A 15,542-nucleotide genomic window follows, 5' to 3' on the forward strand; every position below is an offset into this window, starting at 1 on the left:
CACCGGGCAGAGCTGTTCTTATTCCGCTGATTCCAGCCTCGACTCGACCAAAGTACTTTGACGCACAAGCTGTGATGTCGATTGCAGGACACCCGAAGTGAAACCGGTGGGCCTGGTTCTTTGCTACTACGCTATTCGAGCGGGCAGGCAGCTCGATGAGCCGACATACCGGTCGGTCGTCAGATGTAACCTTCACCACTCGCCGGGCGATGCGGCGTGGGTTGCCGTGAAAAGACTGAGCCGCTGTCAGCTAGGTAATCTCAGCTCGTGCTCATCAAATCCCGGAATCACAGAGCAACCGTACATGATATGTGCGACGACGTCTGGATAGCCAAAACCAAAAAAAAACCAAAAAAAAAAAACCGTGTGTGTACACCGCACTCTCTGTGGTCTTCCTCCCAACACAACTCGCTTGGCCTCGGACCTGACCTCCGTGCGCCGAATATTCCACAAAGGGAAGATATGGAAAAAGCTTTTCGCCATCTCCCACCAATTGCCAGACCTCGACACATCTTGCACACAAACAGACGTAAACCTTTCAGAAACACCATCTCGCACAGGGCACGAAGCTACAGGAGAGCTCCCGTTCAGAGGCGCGCCAATCCTGGCTGGAATTGTTGGCGCTGGCCCGTCCCGCCCTCTCACAGCTCCCGCGAAACCGGAACCAAGCTCTGCCCAAAAAGCCACAAAGTTTAGTTGGATGTATGTCTGTGCGTATGATGTTCCAGTTTGTGACCGATCATTTTGTAATCTTTTGTTGTCACTCGACCGAATGGGAAGGCTAATGCTGGGTATGAACTTGTAAACCCGGGCGGACCTGGTCTGACTTGCCGGGACTCGGCCGTGGTCTTTTGAACCCCCCAAGTGGGAATGATGACACCAGGTTTCACGATCTAACAGCACAGCACCCAAAAGAGCAGCAACACACGACATGTCTAACCCTGTTTATCCCTTTTTTCTTTCTTTCTTTCTTTCTTTCTCTATAGCCCCCCCCCCCCCCCAACCCAACCCCATTCCCAGTAATTCCTCCATGCCCTTCCCCCAGATAGCACAATCTCTCCCAAGCAGGCTGGGGTCGTTGTCTCTGAATCCACTCCTCCAGTTGCAAACCAGCAAACCTCCGGATCCGTTGTTTCTTGAACCATGGGTGCCGCCTTTTCATCTTTCCTCTCTTTGGCTCTTTTCCACCCTCGGCCGGCCTTCCCGGCCTGACCGTACCTATAGTCCTCGAAAAAGTAAACACCACCCTCCCCTTGCACGACGTCCAAGCAAACGCAACCAAAGACGCTTTGTCGTGTGTCTTTGCATTGGAGGTCCACATCGAGCAGAGAAAAAGACGCCGCTTACTCAGTTGACCTCCTATCTCATGAATGCACCGGCCGGTGTGGTTCCCTACGCAACCGATCCTTTTTGCAACACATACACCCGTCCGTCTCCATTCCCAGAGCCCAGAGGCAATGCCAGATTGCCTAATCGAGACAAAAACGCTCTCCTGGTTTCCCAAGCCTTTCCCACCCCGGCTTAGGCTCAGCTGTTACTACTTTATCCCTGACAAGGCTAACAACAATGAAAAGCTGAAGGATCTTCGATGATGCTTGTGCGCAAGAAAAAAAAAAAAAAAAAAAAGGAAGGAAAGAAAAAACACGCTAAACGGCCCTCTTTAGGCGGAACTTCGGGACTCGTCACCACCATCCTCCACTTGCTTCGTATTTACATACACCAAAATCTCCACTCTCAACCAGGAAAACAAGAAGGCAAGACAAAAAGGCAAGCCACCATGGTTGACATCACACACACACGCACACACACACACACACACACACACACACACACCTTCACCGTTATCCGTTCCGCAGAGCATGAACCTAGTAAAAGCGTGCCAAGTTGGTGTGACTTTTGTGATCGATCAACCTAGTGCACCCACACCCCGGTCTAGTTCGCTTCAGATATAACTCCCGGGCCGTTAAGTGACACTTTTCTCTTTGCTGGGACCGCCTGCCTAGTGGAGGGGGGTGTGAGAATGACGAGTGACTGAATCTGTGCGGTGTTGGGTGATTCGGGCCGGCCCACTGAACGACAACAGGTTACTTGACAGGCAACGACTTCCGATCCAGGGGCGCGATGAAAAGACGAGTGGGCTGAGGATGCGATCCAGACCAATCCACACCCCCAACCCACGCACATCATGATGTACATCAGTCGAGACAACAAGCTTCCCCCTATCCTGTTCTTTCTTCCCCACCCGCCCCGTCCCCTACCCGTGCGGCGCGGTAGTTTACAGCTTGTCGTCAGCAGCAGCTCCCGGCTTTGGGTCGCTTGTCTCGAGGGTGGCGGTCATGTTACTAGCAGCGGCGGCGGCCACAGGTGTGGGTACAGGTGTAGACGCATCCGCACCCTCTTCCGCCGCTTCTTCGGCTTGTCCTTCCTTGATCTCGCCCGCCTTTGGGGTGGCGACGACAGTAGCGACAGATTCATTCGTCGGCGTGGCAGTCTCCACCTCATCAGTGGTAGCAGCAGTGGTGATGGTGGTGCTTTCGGAAGCGGCAGCAGCGTCCCCCGTGGTTTCAGCTGTATTATCAAGAGGACCAGTAGTGGTGGCGGCGGCATGTTCAACCGTCTTCATCTCCAGGCCTTCCTTCTCGCCACCTTCAGCTCCACCGGTTGAACCAGGAGTAGCTACGTTCTCGTCACCGTTGTGCTGCTTCTCTTGGAACGTAAAGGCATCCGATAGGTTGACTGCCAAAAAGGTCTTGGGCAATTTGACTCTGAATGGACAAGCACGCGTTAGCAAATCCACAAATATAAGCCTCTGATATATGCCCAACGTGACCAACGAGATCACCAAAACCAAGGAACCAAAGGTTGGTCCTGTTTGGGTTGACCGACCGGCCCTCTGATACAGGTCCGACATGGCATGACATGATGCGAAGGGGCTAACGGGGGGATGGGAGATGCGGAGCAAAGGAAGAGCATCCAAAGCCCAACAAACAGAATGACAAAGAAAGCAAAAAATAGGAACTTACTGATGGAACTTTGCCCTCAACGTCTCAATAACAAACATCCAGTCGGCATGAGCCGTCAGGCTTCTCCTGGGCGCGCACCCAATGCAGTGCTTGCTGTCGAGCTGCACATCCAGCGGGTCGAATACATGACAGCCGGGGCTAATGGTAATCTTGATGCTGTAGTTGAACACGGGCGTGCCCTCGGCGTCAATGGGCGGGTTGGCCGGCATCTCGTACAGTTCAAAGGAGATCTGCGACAGGTAGTCCAGTTCCGGGATCGTGGCCCGCTTGATCTTAGTCTCGAGGCCGCCCTCCAGAATGCAGTTGAGCAGCGTGTAAATGTGAGATTCCTTTGTGAAATAGATGAACGACTTGGCCTCCTCGGACGCCTGCATGTCCTCGAGGTCCTGGACGATTTCCTTGAGCAAGGGGAGCGAGGTCAGAAGACCGATCTCAAGCTTCTCGCTGTCCGAGATGCCGTATTCCTGCGGGCAGATGAAATCGAAGAGAACCTTGGCCAGCTGGTACAGCTCCCGAAGGGGCTCGAATCGGGCGTCGGTTTTGGCCTTTGTCTGGCTGTTGCCGCGGTGAAGGTGAAAGTACCTCTCTGGAAGCTCAGCGTCAACATTGCTCGAGGGTCGCAGGCCGTTGAGGAACGACCTCCTACGGAAGATCCGCTTCACAGCCTTGTGGCCCTCCTTCTCAATTTTCTCACTAAGACTCGAAGCTGACCTCTCTGTTTTAGTCTCCTCTGGCAGAGGTGTCGTTCGAACACTATCCTCCGAATCCTTTCCGCTGGCGATCGCCGGCACAGAGCTGGATGCCGTTGCCGACGCGGTTGACGTCTTCCCGTTGGACGACGACGACGACGAAGATGCCGCTGGCGACGGACCTTTTCCAAAATTGGTCTTGTACTCATCTTCAAGCATGTTCTTTGGTGGCGCAAACACCCACTCGAGGAACTGGCGATTATGGAGGGCATCAAACTTCATGGTATCATAGAGCTCCGAGATCTTGCTCGGATCAACCTTCTCGCCATCGCAGAACTCGGCGAAGAGTTTCTCCCAGCGCTCTTTGAACAGCTCCGCATCCTCACCGCAGCACCACCTCGCCTGGATGCCCGTCACCGCATTAGCCTGCGACAAGGAACCAACCGATGCAAGCGACGAGATTGACACACCAGAGGTGGAGTTCCCATCGGCGGTGCCCTTATCACCAGAAGAGGGGTTGTTGATGGCGTTCAGCGAGTTCACTGCACCACTATACAGCTTCGCGTAGTTGTGCTGCATGACCTTGCGGTGGAAGTTCATCAGCTGCACCACCCTCGTCTGCACCTCGGCCGGCTCAGGCATGTTGTCTGGCCAAGCGAACTGAGGCGGCCTCTCGTTGCCCTTCCGAAGAAGCCCCTTAAGCTTCTTCTTCACCTTGTCCATCTCGTCCTTGGCCGCGTTGGAATCATCCAAAAGATCCTTACGAATGGTGATGAAATCCTCGGGCACATCCTTCTTGTTGAGGAAGCTGGCCGCCCAGATCTGAGCCGAAGTCACGACGCGACGCTCCGAGGAGCTGAAGACATGAACCTCATCGAGAACCTCGCGGTTCATGAGACCCAAGTCACTGCGCATGCTTTCGCCGAGCTCCTGCGCTTGGTAGCGAGCAGAGTGCGTGGGCTCGCCGCCCCATTTGACAATGAGCTGGAGTTTGTCGAGAACGAGGCTTTCTTCCGCGGCGGTGAACTTGGACATCGTGACGCCTGACAGAGAATCATGGCGCTTAGGCGACCTCCGGGTCTTGTACGCATCGCCGTCGGCCTTGTCACCTTCGCCCTCGGTCTCAGTCTGGAGTGGGTGGTCCTCCTCCTTCATTGTGTCGATTTCGTTCTTGTTCTCAGTCTTGCCGTCATCTTCAGCCGAAGTGTCGCTCTTCTTGTCCTTCTTCTTCTCCTTGTCCTCTGGCTTCTTCCGGAACATGGGTTTAATCTGAACCTTGGTGCCGGCCCAGCTGCCCTTCTTGATGAGCACGTTGCGGAGAGCTTTGAGCTTGTTGCGGTCTTCAACACCCTCCCTCATTGCCACATCCACGGCATCGAGGACACTGGCAAGGGCAGGCTCGCCGATGAGAAGAACCTCTTCTTGATGGCCCTTGAGAAGCTCAATGAACGGCGCAGTGTGGAAAGTGAACTTGTACTTTTGCTTTGGCGTTCGGTCCGCGTGACGAATGACGGACACGACACCTTTGAGCTTCCAACTCGGTTTGGGGGGCGGTGGAGGAGGAGGTTCTTGGTCATCTTGGACGGCGGTAACGGTTGTCGGCGTGTCAACCTGCATGACAGAAGGCGCCGCAGAAACAGTCGAGGGGGCAGTAGAAGGTACACTGTCAGCCACCGAAGACGAGAACTGACTGGCCAAGGGACTAGCAGGTATGCTCCCGTATTTCGAGTCTCCCTTGATCGTGATTGTCTGGCTGCTAACCACCTCACCTGGCACCTCCCTGGCCACAGCTGGCTTGTCCATACTTGCCCTGCTTTGCGCCTGCTGGGCAGCCACATGGGCGACCAACTCCCTCTCCTTATTCGCGTACGCCGCACGAACCGCCATGCTGGCCGCCATAGGGTCCACGTCGGAGATCGCAGGCGATGGAATGGGAGGGGTGAGTCCCTCCTTGCGAAGCTTCTCTTTGATGAAGATCTCCTTGAGAATGTTGGCGCAGTGATCGTAGTAATCATCATTATCCTTGACGAAACTCCAACCGTTGACGTCGATTACGTAGCTCTTCCCGCCGGCGCGCAAAAAGTCGAAACCGCAAACGCGCTGACCAAACGTGGTACTGATCTTGCTGGCGATCTCCTTTTCCTCGGCGCTCAACCCTGTGACGTACCGGACCTCTTTTCCGTGCGTGTTACGCCTCACCACGCCGTCCACCACTGGCGATTTTCTCGTCTCTGCGTGGCAGTATGTTGGCCCAACCGTGTAAGCTTTTACATCTTCAGCATTGTCAACTTGCATAAAGCGTTCATAGATGAAACTCTCCTCGGGATGGGTGATGCACCTCGGGACAGATAGTCCCTCGACATACTCGCTGCTCTTGTTGCCAATCTTCCGGAAAAGCTTCCTTGCGCCGCCGCCTGCGGAAGAAGGGAAATAGATGATGATGTTGTGGTCCTCACCGCTGGTTGGCTTCTCGACAAATGGCTTCTTGATCAAGGTTCCGTCAACGGACAGGATGTCACCACCATCCAGCAGCTCAACCTTGCGGGGAGCAGCTGCTCTGGCGGCCTCCGGGTCAGGATCCGTGGGCTCGAAGACGATCCCACTAATGTCCTTGATGTGCTTACACACGTCAGGTGTAAGAAGTTGGGGGCCGCCATCACGGTTGACTTCAATTCTTTGGGGAGTGGGGACGTTGATTCTATCCAACAGTCTCAAGCACAGCCTTCTGTCCCAAAGAATCTTTTGCATAGGCACATCGTTGACACAGAAAGGTTTTCTGGCCTTGACGTACGCGATGGCCTTGTCAAGCGGGAAACCGTCCGAGTAGAATGAGATCAGGTAATCGCAGATGGGCCAGTTCTCAATGGACTCGTCAAGAATAACCTTGTCCCCAAATACACAGACGTCGAATTCGCGGTTCTGAATCAGGCGGTTCAAGATATTTCTACTAGGCTTGCTCCGGGCTTTCACGTCCAGCGCGCAGACGCCGATGACGCCCCAGGGAGCGGGCCTAGGTTCTTCCTTCTCTCCGCGGTGGTGATGATGGGAAACGACACGGTCTCCGCTAGGGCTGTGGCTGCTGGCCGCGGTACTACCGCTGAACCTGCGCTTGGCCCGGCTTCGCGATCGAGTAGGTTGAGGACGAGGAGTAGGGGTTGTTCCTGTTTTCTGCTGCGTATCGCCACTTGCTTGAGATTGTTGACCAGTCGTCTTCCCTATATCACCAACAGTTTGACCTCTCGCCTCCCGAGGAGCAAGCTGAAGGGCACCCTGATGGGATCCCTGACTTCCCGTGGTAACTGTGACGTTCGACATGGTCGCTTCAGGCTGGGCCGCCTTATTGGTAGCCATGATGCCAGACACTGACCGATGGCCAGGGACGCCAGAGATGCTATTGTTATCGCTTCCGTTGGCAGAAGCAGCTGAGCTGATGACTCCGCGAGCAGAGGCAAGACTATAAATCGACCCAATGCTCACGCGGTTGCTGACGCTTGCGCCGGCCTCGGAAAAGGAAGAGCGGGCGCTGCGGTAGGCGGGTTCTGGTAGTTGGTTGTGGCGATACAAGCCTGTCTCGCTCTGAGTGCTGGGCAACAGGCGAGGGGTCTCGGATTCTTCAATGGCGGTTGCCGAAGAAGAATCTGCAAAATCTCGAGGGGAATAAGGTTGCTCGGAGGAATTGGTTGGGACACGGCGGAGGCTGGTGGCGTCTTCGCTCCAGGCGTCGGAATGGGATGAGTCTCGACGGACAAGATGACCTTGGGCTGGCAGATGGGCTTTCAACGCTTGGTGAGTAATAGCCGTGGAAGGTGGGGGCATGGAGAGATTCGTGCGGTCAACGTGGGCCTCCGCGAGAGTTGTTCCAGGATCGGCCTGCTTGCTCTTGCGGTTGGTAAGACTGGCGAGAGAAGACGAGGAGAGGTTGCGCATATGGAAGCTGGTTCGGTGCGTTCTAGTTCTCACCGGCGAAACTGGTGCTGGTGGCGGCGCGCCTGCCGGTGTGACTGCTGGCGACGTTGAGTTTGCAGCTGGCTCTGCCTGTCCTTGCTCTTTTCCCTTTTCTTGTGGTGTAAAGTATCCGTTCACCGGCTCTGTGGACTCCACCGATGATAGGCCTGCTTCGTCAAGCTTCGACTTGTCAGAGTTTGTGTCCATGGCTAGGACAGAAAATGCGGGCACCGGAACGAGTTCGAGCTTCTTCCTTTGGGTTGGCACGGCACTCTCGGTGTGCGGCTTGCTGGTTCCTGGAAGGGAACAAAAGAACGAGAGGCTTCAGGGGGAAGGGAGGCTCAAAGAGACGTGTTTGTGGACGGTCTGGAAATGCTCGATACCGAAATGCTACCAGTCAGATAAGACTGACACGACGGGGATTTTTATGGTACAAGAATGGTCAATCGATACTGACAAGATGTGGCAATAAACGGTCTAGAGCTGACTTTCTACCAAGCAATAGGAAGAAACAAAACAGAAGCAGAACGAAAAACAAGAACGCCAAACACTTTTGTTTTGTGCCAGTCCCTGCCGCAATCCGATTCCGCTCTGGGGTGCCGTCTGTTCCACGTGAAAATGAAAGAGTCTGGGGCAGTAGTGGCCCAGCCAAGCAGTGGCATCCGTAGATTCTCTTCAATGGCGAATGGCCAATGCGAATGGAAGGGGCCGAGAGAAGGGCACGAAAGCTGATGGCCAGACTGCCACGACTGGCCTCGCTGGGCTCTCTGGATGGGCCAACCCGGCTCCCGAATCGTGGTTGCACTGCTGCCAACCAGGGCTATTTTTTCCCTGGCGGGGCAATTTGGAAACCTGGGAGGGGCACACAAAGCATGATGACGCCCTGGCCCGCAGAGCACGAGCCAACATGTGTCATTGGGATGGTGGGGCATCTGTCTTTAATCTTGTCTCTGTTTCCGTTCGCATTGATGGGACATGCTGTCTCAACCCTGAGGGGTATTCTCATGTTCCATCTGCAAGTGATTCCTCCCACAGTCTTCAGCAGTTTGCATCGCCAATGCCTCAGATTTGCGGTCTGTGGCCACAAGGTGTCATATTGAGTGCTGTGCGTAACGGGTAAGTGCTCGCGTGACCCGCTGGGTTGTCATCCGCTACTCTGGTGTCATGTCGAGCTCCCATAGGCCAAGCGGTTTGGCTTGTCCTAGGAAAACAGGCGGTGAAGAAGCTTTCGGCTGGCTTGCATGAAGCCCCTGTCATGGTTCAGATTCTCGATTATGGCGTCGAAAAACTGCCATGTTCGTGTGTTAATCCGGAGCGGGGGTGCCTGCCGGCCGGCGGTGTGTCTTGGCATATGTCTTCGGCACCCTCGACCCGGCCTGGGGTCGGTGTTCGGTGGTTGTGGGGCCGATCGAAAATGTTTGGGTGGGGTCCCAAGTCCCCTTTCCCATGTGTGGCTGAAAATTTCTGGACGGGCTTGGTTCAGCGAGGCTGCTGCTGTAAGAAAACTTCCATCACCAATATTTTACTCGCGACAAAGGCCATTGGCAGCGTATACAGTGGTTTTTTGTGATAGAAAGCTCCTCGCGAGCTGCAACGCGACAACCATGCCTCATTCAGAGATCGACCACCCTTCCACGAAGCGGCAAAAGCGCGATGCGATCGTGAAAGCGCAGCCATCTTCAAAGAGGAGCGGCTCGGCCATTTTTGCGCCTTTCCGGGTACGCATTACCCAACCACAGAAAACTATGCAAATTCGAGATGGAAACAATTCTGACAGTCCTGAGTCCTGTAGACCATTGGTTTAGTTTCACCAACAAGCGTTCCCTTTGCCACGATTCCCCTTGGCAAAACCACCTTCCAGATCACGACTTCTGTCGGCCGTGCCCTTCAAACATACGATCTCAAGCGCGGTCTCAATCTTGTGTTCGTCACCCGCCCTCAGACTCCCGCCGATATAACCGCCACCTGTGCTTGGAAAGAAAAGGTATATGCTGCTTGGGGAAACCCGAGCAAGGGTGAATCTCAAGGATTATGGGCCTTCCAGCGCGGCAAAAAGGCTGCTGAGCTTCAGCTTCCTACCGGCCTCGATCAACCCATCAAACAGATTGTCATTTTTGGCTCGTGGATTATCGCATGCTGTGTCACGAGGATAGAGGTCTTCAAGTCGGCTACACTGGAACACTACACTACTCTCTTTACTGCGGCGGCTAAGAGGGGCGACAATGAAATTACGGGAGGCGTCTGCAACATGCCAACCTTCTTGAACAAGATCTTTGTCGGCCGGAAGGATGGTTGGGTTGAAATTTGGAACGTCAGTACCGGCAAGCTCGTATATACGATCCTGCCGCCCGCACCCAACAGCGGGTCCGTGACTTGTCTGCAACCCTCGCCCGCTCTGTCGTTGCTCGCCATCTCATACTCTGGCGGTTCTCTGGTCATTCAAAACGTTCTCACGGACAAGAAAGTGTTGCAGATCCAGGCTGGCAGTGAAGATGCTCCCGTTACCTGCATCTCATTCCGGACTGACGGTCAGGGTGCCGGGGAGGATGGCCGGAAGGATGGTGTTATGGCTACAGCAACTGGTTTTAGTGGGGATGTGACTTTCTGGGATCTCAACAAGGGTGGAAGATCGATGGGTGTTTTGCGCAGCGCCCACAACCCCCCATCACGCAACAAGGCCGCTGGTGGCGGTATCAGCAAAATCGAGTTTCTTCCCGGTCAGCCCGTGATCATCACAAGCGGTCTCGACAACTCTCTCAAGTCTTGGATCTTTGACGAGACACCATTCTCGCCAGTACCTCGCATTTTGCACCAGCGAAGTGGACATGCGGCGCCTGTCAGCTGCCTGCAATTCTTGCCGTCTGATTTCGATGGCGCAGAGGCTGGAAACAAGTGGCTTATGAGCGGTGGGCACGATAGGAGTCTCTGGGGATGGAGTTTGCGAAGAGACGGTCAGAGTACCGAACTATCACAAGGTGCCATTCGGAAGAAGGCAAAGAAAGCCGGTATTCTTGCCGGTGGGTCTTTAATTCAAGGCCCAAGCACAACCTTGGAGGATCTAAAGGCCCCGGAAATCACATGCATCGCATCTTCACTAAACCGCGATGGTGGTATTGGTGCTATGCCCGGAAAGCAGGTCATTTGGGACAAGGCCAACAGCACAAAATACTCTAATGCCGAGCTCAGCGGAATGACGGGCTGGGAGAGTGTCGTTACCGCTCACAAGAACGACCCGTGGGCTCGCACATGGTTTTGGGGACGAAAGAGAGCTGGTCGTTGGGCATTCAAGACTGGCGACGGCATGAATGTTTCCACTGTGGCCATCAGTTCATGTGGCACTTTCGCTGTGGTCGGGTCGGAGGGAGGCAGTATCGACACTTATAACCTTCAGTCAGGTCGGCACAAGCAACGTTTCCCTTCCAGGTTGACACCGGCCCAATTGAGGCAGATCAAGATGATGCAGCTGAGAGCGCTGGACAAGGTCAACGAGCTTCAGGCACGATCGGCCCAGAGCTTCCCGCCGGGCACTGGCAAGCACACAGCGGCGGTAACAGGTCTTGTTGTTGACTCTCTCAACACAACCATTACCTCGTGCTCGCTCGACGGTAAGATCAAGTTCTGGGACTTTTCCACCGGTAACTTGATCGACGAAATCAACTGGGCGCCCATGACCAAGATAGTGACCTGCCGCTATCATCCAGGCAATGACCTTATCGCGTTTGCCTGTGACGACCACTCCATCCGGGTTGTCGATATTGGAACCAAGCAAACGATCAGAGAATTCTGGGGCTGCCGGGGAGACATCAACGACTTTTGCTTCTCCAATGACGGCAGGTGGATCATTGCTGCCTCTCAAGACTGCATCATTCGCATCTGGGATTTGCCCACAAGCCATCTTATCGACGCATTCCGCACGGAAACTCCCTGCACCGCCCTCGCCTTCTCCAACACGGGCGAGTTCCTAGCCGGCTCGTGTGAAGGCAGCCTTGGTGTTCAACTCTGGACTAACAGAACGCTCTTCAAGCACGTCCCAACCCGGCAAATCTCGGACGCCGAGATTGGCGAGGCGGCCGGCTCTCTGCCGACGGCATCCGGTGAAGGTGGCGAAGGTCTCATTGACGCTGCCTTTGAGGATGATGCCTCGGAACCAGCCGATGATGGCGTAACTGCGCCAGTAATTGACCAGCTCTCCTCTGACATGATGACCTTGTCTCTGGTCCCCAAGAGCAGATGGCAAACCCTTCTGCATATCGACTTGATCAAGCAAAGAAACAAGCCAAAGGAGGCCCCCAAGGCGCCCGAAAAGGCACCATTCTTCTTGCCATCTGTTGGCGGATCGAACTCGCTATTACCTCCTATTGAAGACGACAAGGAGGGCAAGGAGGTTGTATCGAGGATAACGCAGCTAGATGCTACGAGGCAAGAGCAGGCTTTCTCCAGCAAGCTGATTGCCTGCGGGGAAAAGGGCGATTGTAAGTTTCCCGCCGTTGTGATGATTGGATAACAAGATGGCTGACCCTGCATACAGACACCGAGTTTATCGAGCACCTCAAATCTCTTCCTCCTTCGGCGGCTGATCTTGAGCTCCGGTCCCTCTCCATGGGCAACAGTGAGGACGATTACGAAAATAACGAGTTGCTTCACTTTATCAAGGCCTTGACCAGCAGGCTGATCGCCAGAAGAGACTACGAGCTGACACAGGCGTGGATGACTGTGTTCCTGAAGCTGCACTACGACCTTGTGATGGCTAACGACTGTCTTCTCAGGGCGCTGGATGAGTGGAAAGAGCACCAAGCGCGGGAAAGAGATAGGCTGGATGACTTGATTGGGTACTGCAGCGGTGTGGTTGGATTCTTGAGGAATCCCAGGACATGAATGAAATGTTTTTGTTTTGTTTTTCTGGTAGCATGTAATGTTGGAATCGAAAGTGACACCAGGAGAAACTTATATATCACTAACTTTGCTGGAGTAATACTCTCACTTGGTTTGTCGCTCTCTGCTCTTCTGTCATCAATATCGCTCTATCCAAACAACCGATCCAGCACCCTGTCAAAGGCGTTCCTGTCGTGATGTTAGTAAAAAGAAAGGGTCTTTCGCAACTGATATAGAAAATTACGTACTTTGGGGGGCTGGGAACATATGTCCTTTGGTACTCTTCAATTTCATCGACATTCTTTACCAAGTCGATCTCATCTGAGCGATGCAGTTTTGTCTTGTTGACAAACTTGTATCCTAGATACAAGATGGGACATACCGCAATCATTGTAAACCTGTTCTCAGTCAGCTGGGCACTCTTGACTTGGTCCGGAATTAGACTTACGAAAATAAGAACGTTGGCACATCCCACTTTCCGGGTAGGAAAACCGTGTACCCTCCGACAAACGTCATGACGGACGTCCCGATCAGCGCATACCACGCCGCATAAGGTTGCAACATGGCCTTGTACGGCAGGTCGTCTCTCTTGAACCCCTGAGCCTTCATCCCATAGTAGAACCGCAGGTACGTCACACACATGCAGGCAAAGTTGATCAGTTGGCTCGCCGTGACCAAGTTCACAAACCACTGAAGCACCACTGCGGCATCGTTTGAGACCTGCAAGAAACTCAAGAGCGAGATTCCCAAAACTACCAAGACGGCGTACAGAGGCACTCCCTTAGTTGTGACCTTTGTAAATATCTTTGGAGCCTTCCCCTCTAGTGCCATGCCGTAAAGAGACCTTGAAGCGCAATAGACATAGCTGTTTCCCGCCGAGAAGGCCGCTGTCAGGACCATAGCATTGACAATATCCGGCAGCACCCTGATGTTCAGCCGGTTCATCGCAATAACATATGGGCTTGCAGCTGCGCCCGGTGCACCCGTCGAGAATGCTATCTTCATCTCCTCGTCAGTGTATGGCACGAGAACACCAACCGCCAAACTTCCGAGCATAAAGAATGTCGTTAGCCGGTAAAACACGGCATTGAAAGCCCTGGGCATCACCACTCTCGGGTTTTCCGCCTCCCCGGCTGCCATGCTCACATAATCCGGCCCTGCTATGGTGAACGATGCCTGGATCAAACACTGCAGAAACCCTAGAAATCTCCCCAAGTCTCCTGTGTGGTACAACTCGGCAAAGGCGCCTGGATCGCTCCAGTATCGAAACCCAAACCTGTCTCCTGTCGGGTTCCCACCGCACATTACCACCACAGTAAAGATCAAGAGGGCAATAATGAGCAGCACTTTTCCCAGCGCAGCCCAAAACTCCACCTCCCCATACCACTGCACAGCCAGCACGTTGATCAACCCATACAAACAGATGATAATGGCGATGATTCCTCCAGCGGGTACAATCTCGGAGCCTTTCCAATAATGCAAAATAACATTGCAGGCGACAATTTCAAACGGCACCAGCGCGGCCTCGAAGATGAAGAAATTCCACCCGCAGGCAAAACCAAAGGCTTCGTCGACATAACGGCCAGCGAGTCGGATGAATGGCGAGGAAATGGGAAGGTAGGTCACCATCTCGGCCATGCAGAGCGTCACGGCAAGGATGAAGGAGCACCAAATGGTGAAGGCGAGGAAGAGGGAGGCGGGTCCACCTTGGAGGAGACCACGGCCGATCTGGACATAAAGGGCTGTGCCGATTGTCCCGCCAATTCCTACCTCTGCGTGTTAGTTACGAAAAGAAGCAAGAGCAGTGGGGTTGCCTAGGGCAAATGGTTACCTATAAGTTGAATGTGACGAGACTTGAGCTGGCGTCTCATGCTATGCTCTTCTACCTGGGACCCGGAGAGCGACGGCGATGAAGGGGGGGCTCTTTTCTTTTCGTCGGTGCCACCATTGCTGAGAGAAGATGATAAGCCCCCTTTCTCCTGATCTTGGCCTCCTGGGTTGGCAATAAGGTCGATTCCCGTGGAGGACATCGCTCCGTGGTGATTTATTTCAGTTGATCTCGATGGATTTGTTTGAGTAGGAGTGAAAAGAATTCCACCACAAAGATCATTCTGGTGATGCTTTTCTTTTGGTAAAAAATATCACGGGGAACCAGACCGAGGCAATTGCCGGTGTCTTGCAGGGAGACCCAATGTTTTGACGGAAGGAGCAATGGTACAACGGATGCAGAGATCAATGTTGTGCTGGGTCGAGTAAACGATGGTTGGTTGGGAAGGGCAAGTACGTCACTTTTTGAAGCACGTAATTCAATTTTCTAAAGACGGCCCACGGTGATCAGATCCCAACGGGGAAGGAGGATCCAACGAAAATATCTGTAGATTTTAGCGACTGGAGGAGAGGACGTGGGGGAACCACCCGGATGTGTGCCGTTCGCCGGTTCGTGACACTTTCCTTGCATATCCTCCACAGCACGAGGAGAACGCAACCGGGAAGCACCTTGCTGTCGCCTGTAAAGCCGATCGGGGGTTGCCGAAGGATCTGAACTGTGGAACGTGCCAAGGCCGGTCCCGTTCCGATTCGGTATTCAACGACAGCCGTAACTGCCGTCCGAGATTTGGTCCGACTGGATTGTCCGATTCAACACTTTCAGCGGAACAATCGCACAGAAAATAAACCCAAATGCCATTTCATTCGAAATCTCTCGTACATGCGCTAACCACCGCAGTGGCGGCACCCGGACAGCAGACAGGTCTGGGACGGCTGCCCAGTGGGCTTGGGGTCGGTCAAACTCAAAATGGCCATGACGTCTTGATTCAAGTTGGGTAGGTACGGTGGCTGAATTTGGGGCATGGTATTCGGTCCTCCTGTCTTTTTGCAGAACAAACCCACGATCTCGTCTTCGTCCCATGACATTTGTTAACTGAACCCATCGACAAAAATCCCAATCGCAGACGTCACATCGCATCGTCCAGAGAACAGACCCGAAGGCACCCCACATTCAGGTAGGCCATCA

The 15,542-nt window shown here is 53.9% G+C and overlaps 4 protein-coding genes across 4 annotated transcripts; 2 read left to right on the forward strand and 2 right to left on the reverse strand.

Annotated features, from left to right (window-relative positions):
* Positions 1 to 83: 83 nt before the first annotated feature.
* On the reverse strand, positions 84 to 8,416 carry VIP1 (inositol hexakisphosphate and diphosphoinositol-pentakisphosphate kinase). Its single transcript, XM_062886790.1, has 3 exons — positions 3,024 to 8,416; positions 305 to 2,765; positions 84 to 235 (listed from the first exon to the last, which is right to left on the reverse strand). The coding sequence occupies exons 1-2, from the start codon at positions 7,862 to 7,864 to the stop codon at positions 2,276 to 2,278; spliced, it is 5,331 nt and encodes a 1,776-aa protein (XP_062749944.1). The 5' UTR covers positions 7,865 to 8,416; the 3' UTR covers positions 84 to 235; positions 305 to 2,275.
* A 267-nt stretch (positions 8,417 to 8,683) lies between these two features.
* Positions 8,684 to 12,576, forward strand: UTP21 (rRNA-processing protein utp21). The gene is made up of 3 exons (XM_062886791.1): positions 8,684 to 9,375; positions 9,450 to 12,129; positions 12,186 to 12,576. Exons 1-3 carry the CDS (start codon positions 8,899 to 8,901, stop codon positions 12,530 to 12,532), a joined length of 3,504 nt encoding a protein of 1,167 aa, XP_062749945.1. The 5' UTR covers positions 8,684 to 8,898; the 3' UTR covers positions 12,533 to 12,576.
* Positions 12,487 to 15,313, reverse strand: AGP2 (General amino acid permease AGP2). Its single transcript, XM_062886792.1, has 4 exons — positions 14,361 to 15,313; positions 12,978 to 14,295; positions 12,778 to 12,927; positions 12,487 to 12,718 (listed from the first exon to the last, which is right to left on the reverse strand). The coding sequence occupies exons 1-4, from the start codon at positions 14,557 to 14,559 to the stop codon at positions 12,679 to 12,681; spliced, it is 1,707 nt and encodes a 568-aa protein (XP_062749946.1). The 5' UTR covers positions 14,560 to 15,313; the 3' UTR covers positions 12,487 to 12,678.
* On the forward strand, positions 15,170 to 15,535 carry QC762_0024580 (uncharacterized protein; the record flags this gene model as incomplete). The annotated part of the gene is made up of 2 exons (XM_062883136.1): positions 15,170 to 15,351; positions 15,481 to 15,535. The coding sequence occupies exons 1-2, from the start codon at positions 15,209 to 15,211 to the stop codon at positions 15,533 to 15,535; spliced, it is 198 nt and encodes a 65-aa protein (XP_062749947.1). The 5' UTR covers positions 15,170 to 15,208.
* Between the last annotated feature and the right edge of the window lie 7 nt (positions 15,536 to 15,542).

The sequence above is a fragment of the Podospora pseudocomata genome (assembly GCF_035222375.1).
Source record: "Podospora pseudocomata strain CBS 415.72m chromosome 1 map unlocalized CBS415.72m_1, whole genome shotgun sequence".
Taxonomy (NCBI): Eukaryota; Fungi; Ascomycota; class Sordariomycetes; order Sordariales; family Podosporaceae; genus Podospora; species Podospora pseudocomata.

Bases quoted from the DNA above. Each gene is read 5' to 3' on its own strand.
- AGP2 (XM_062886792.1), bottom strand. From the start codon at position 14,559: ATGTCCTCCACGGGAATCGACCTTATTGCCAACCCAGGAGGCCAAGAT. The intron at 14,296-14,360 runs GTAACCATTTGC...ACGCAGAGGTAG, and splicing joins TCGTCACATTCAACTTATAG to GAATTGGCGGGACAATCGGC. The intron at 12,928-12,977 runs GTAAGTCTAATT...GACTGAGAACAG, and splicing joins GTGCCAACGTTCTTATTTTC to GTTTACAATGATTGCGGTAT.
- UTP21 (XM_062886791.1), top strand. From the start codon at position 8,899: ATGAAGCCCCTGTCATGGTTCAGATTCTCGATTATGGCGTCGAAAAAC. The intron at 9,376-9,449 runs GTACGCATTACC...TGAGTCCTGTAG, and splicing joins CCATTTTTGCGCCTTTCCGG to ACCATTGGTTTAGTTTCACC. The intron at 12,130-12,185 runs GTAAGTTTCCCG...CCCTGCATACAG, and splicing joins CTGCGGGGAAAAGGGCGATT to ACACCGAGTTTATCGAGCAC.
- VIP1 (XM_062886790.1), bottom strand. From the start codon at position 7,864: ATGGACACAAACTCTGACAAGTCGAAGCTTGACGAAGCAGGCCTATCA. The intron at 2,766-3,023 runs GTAAGTTCCTAT...TTGTCCATTCAG, and splicing joins TTGAGGGCAAAGTTCCATCA to AGTCAAATTGCCCAAGACCT.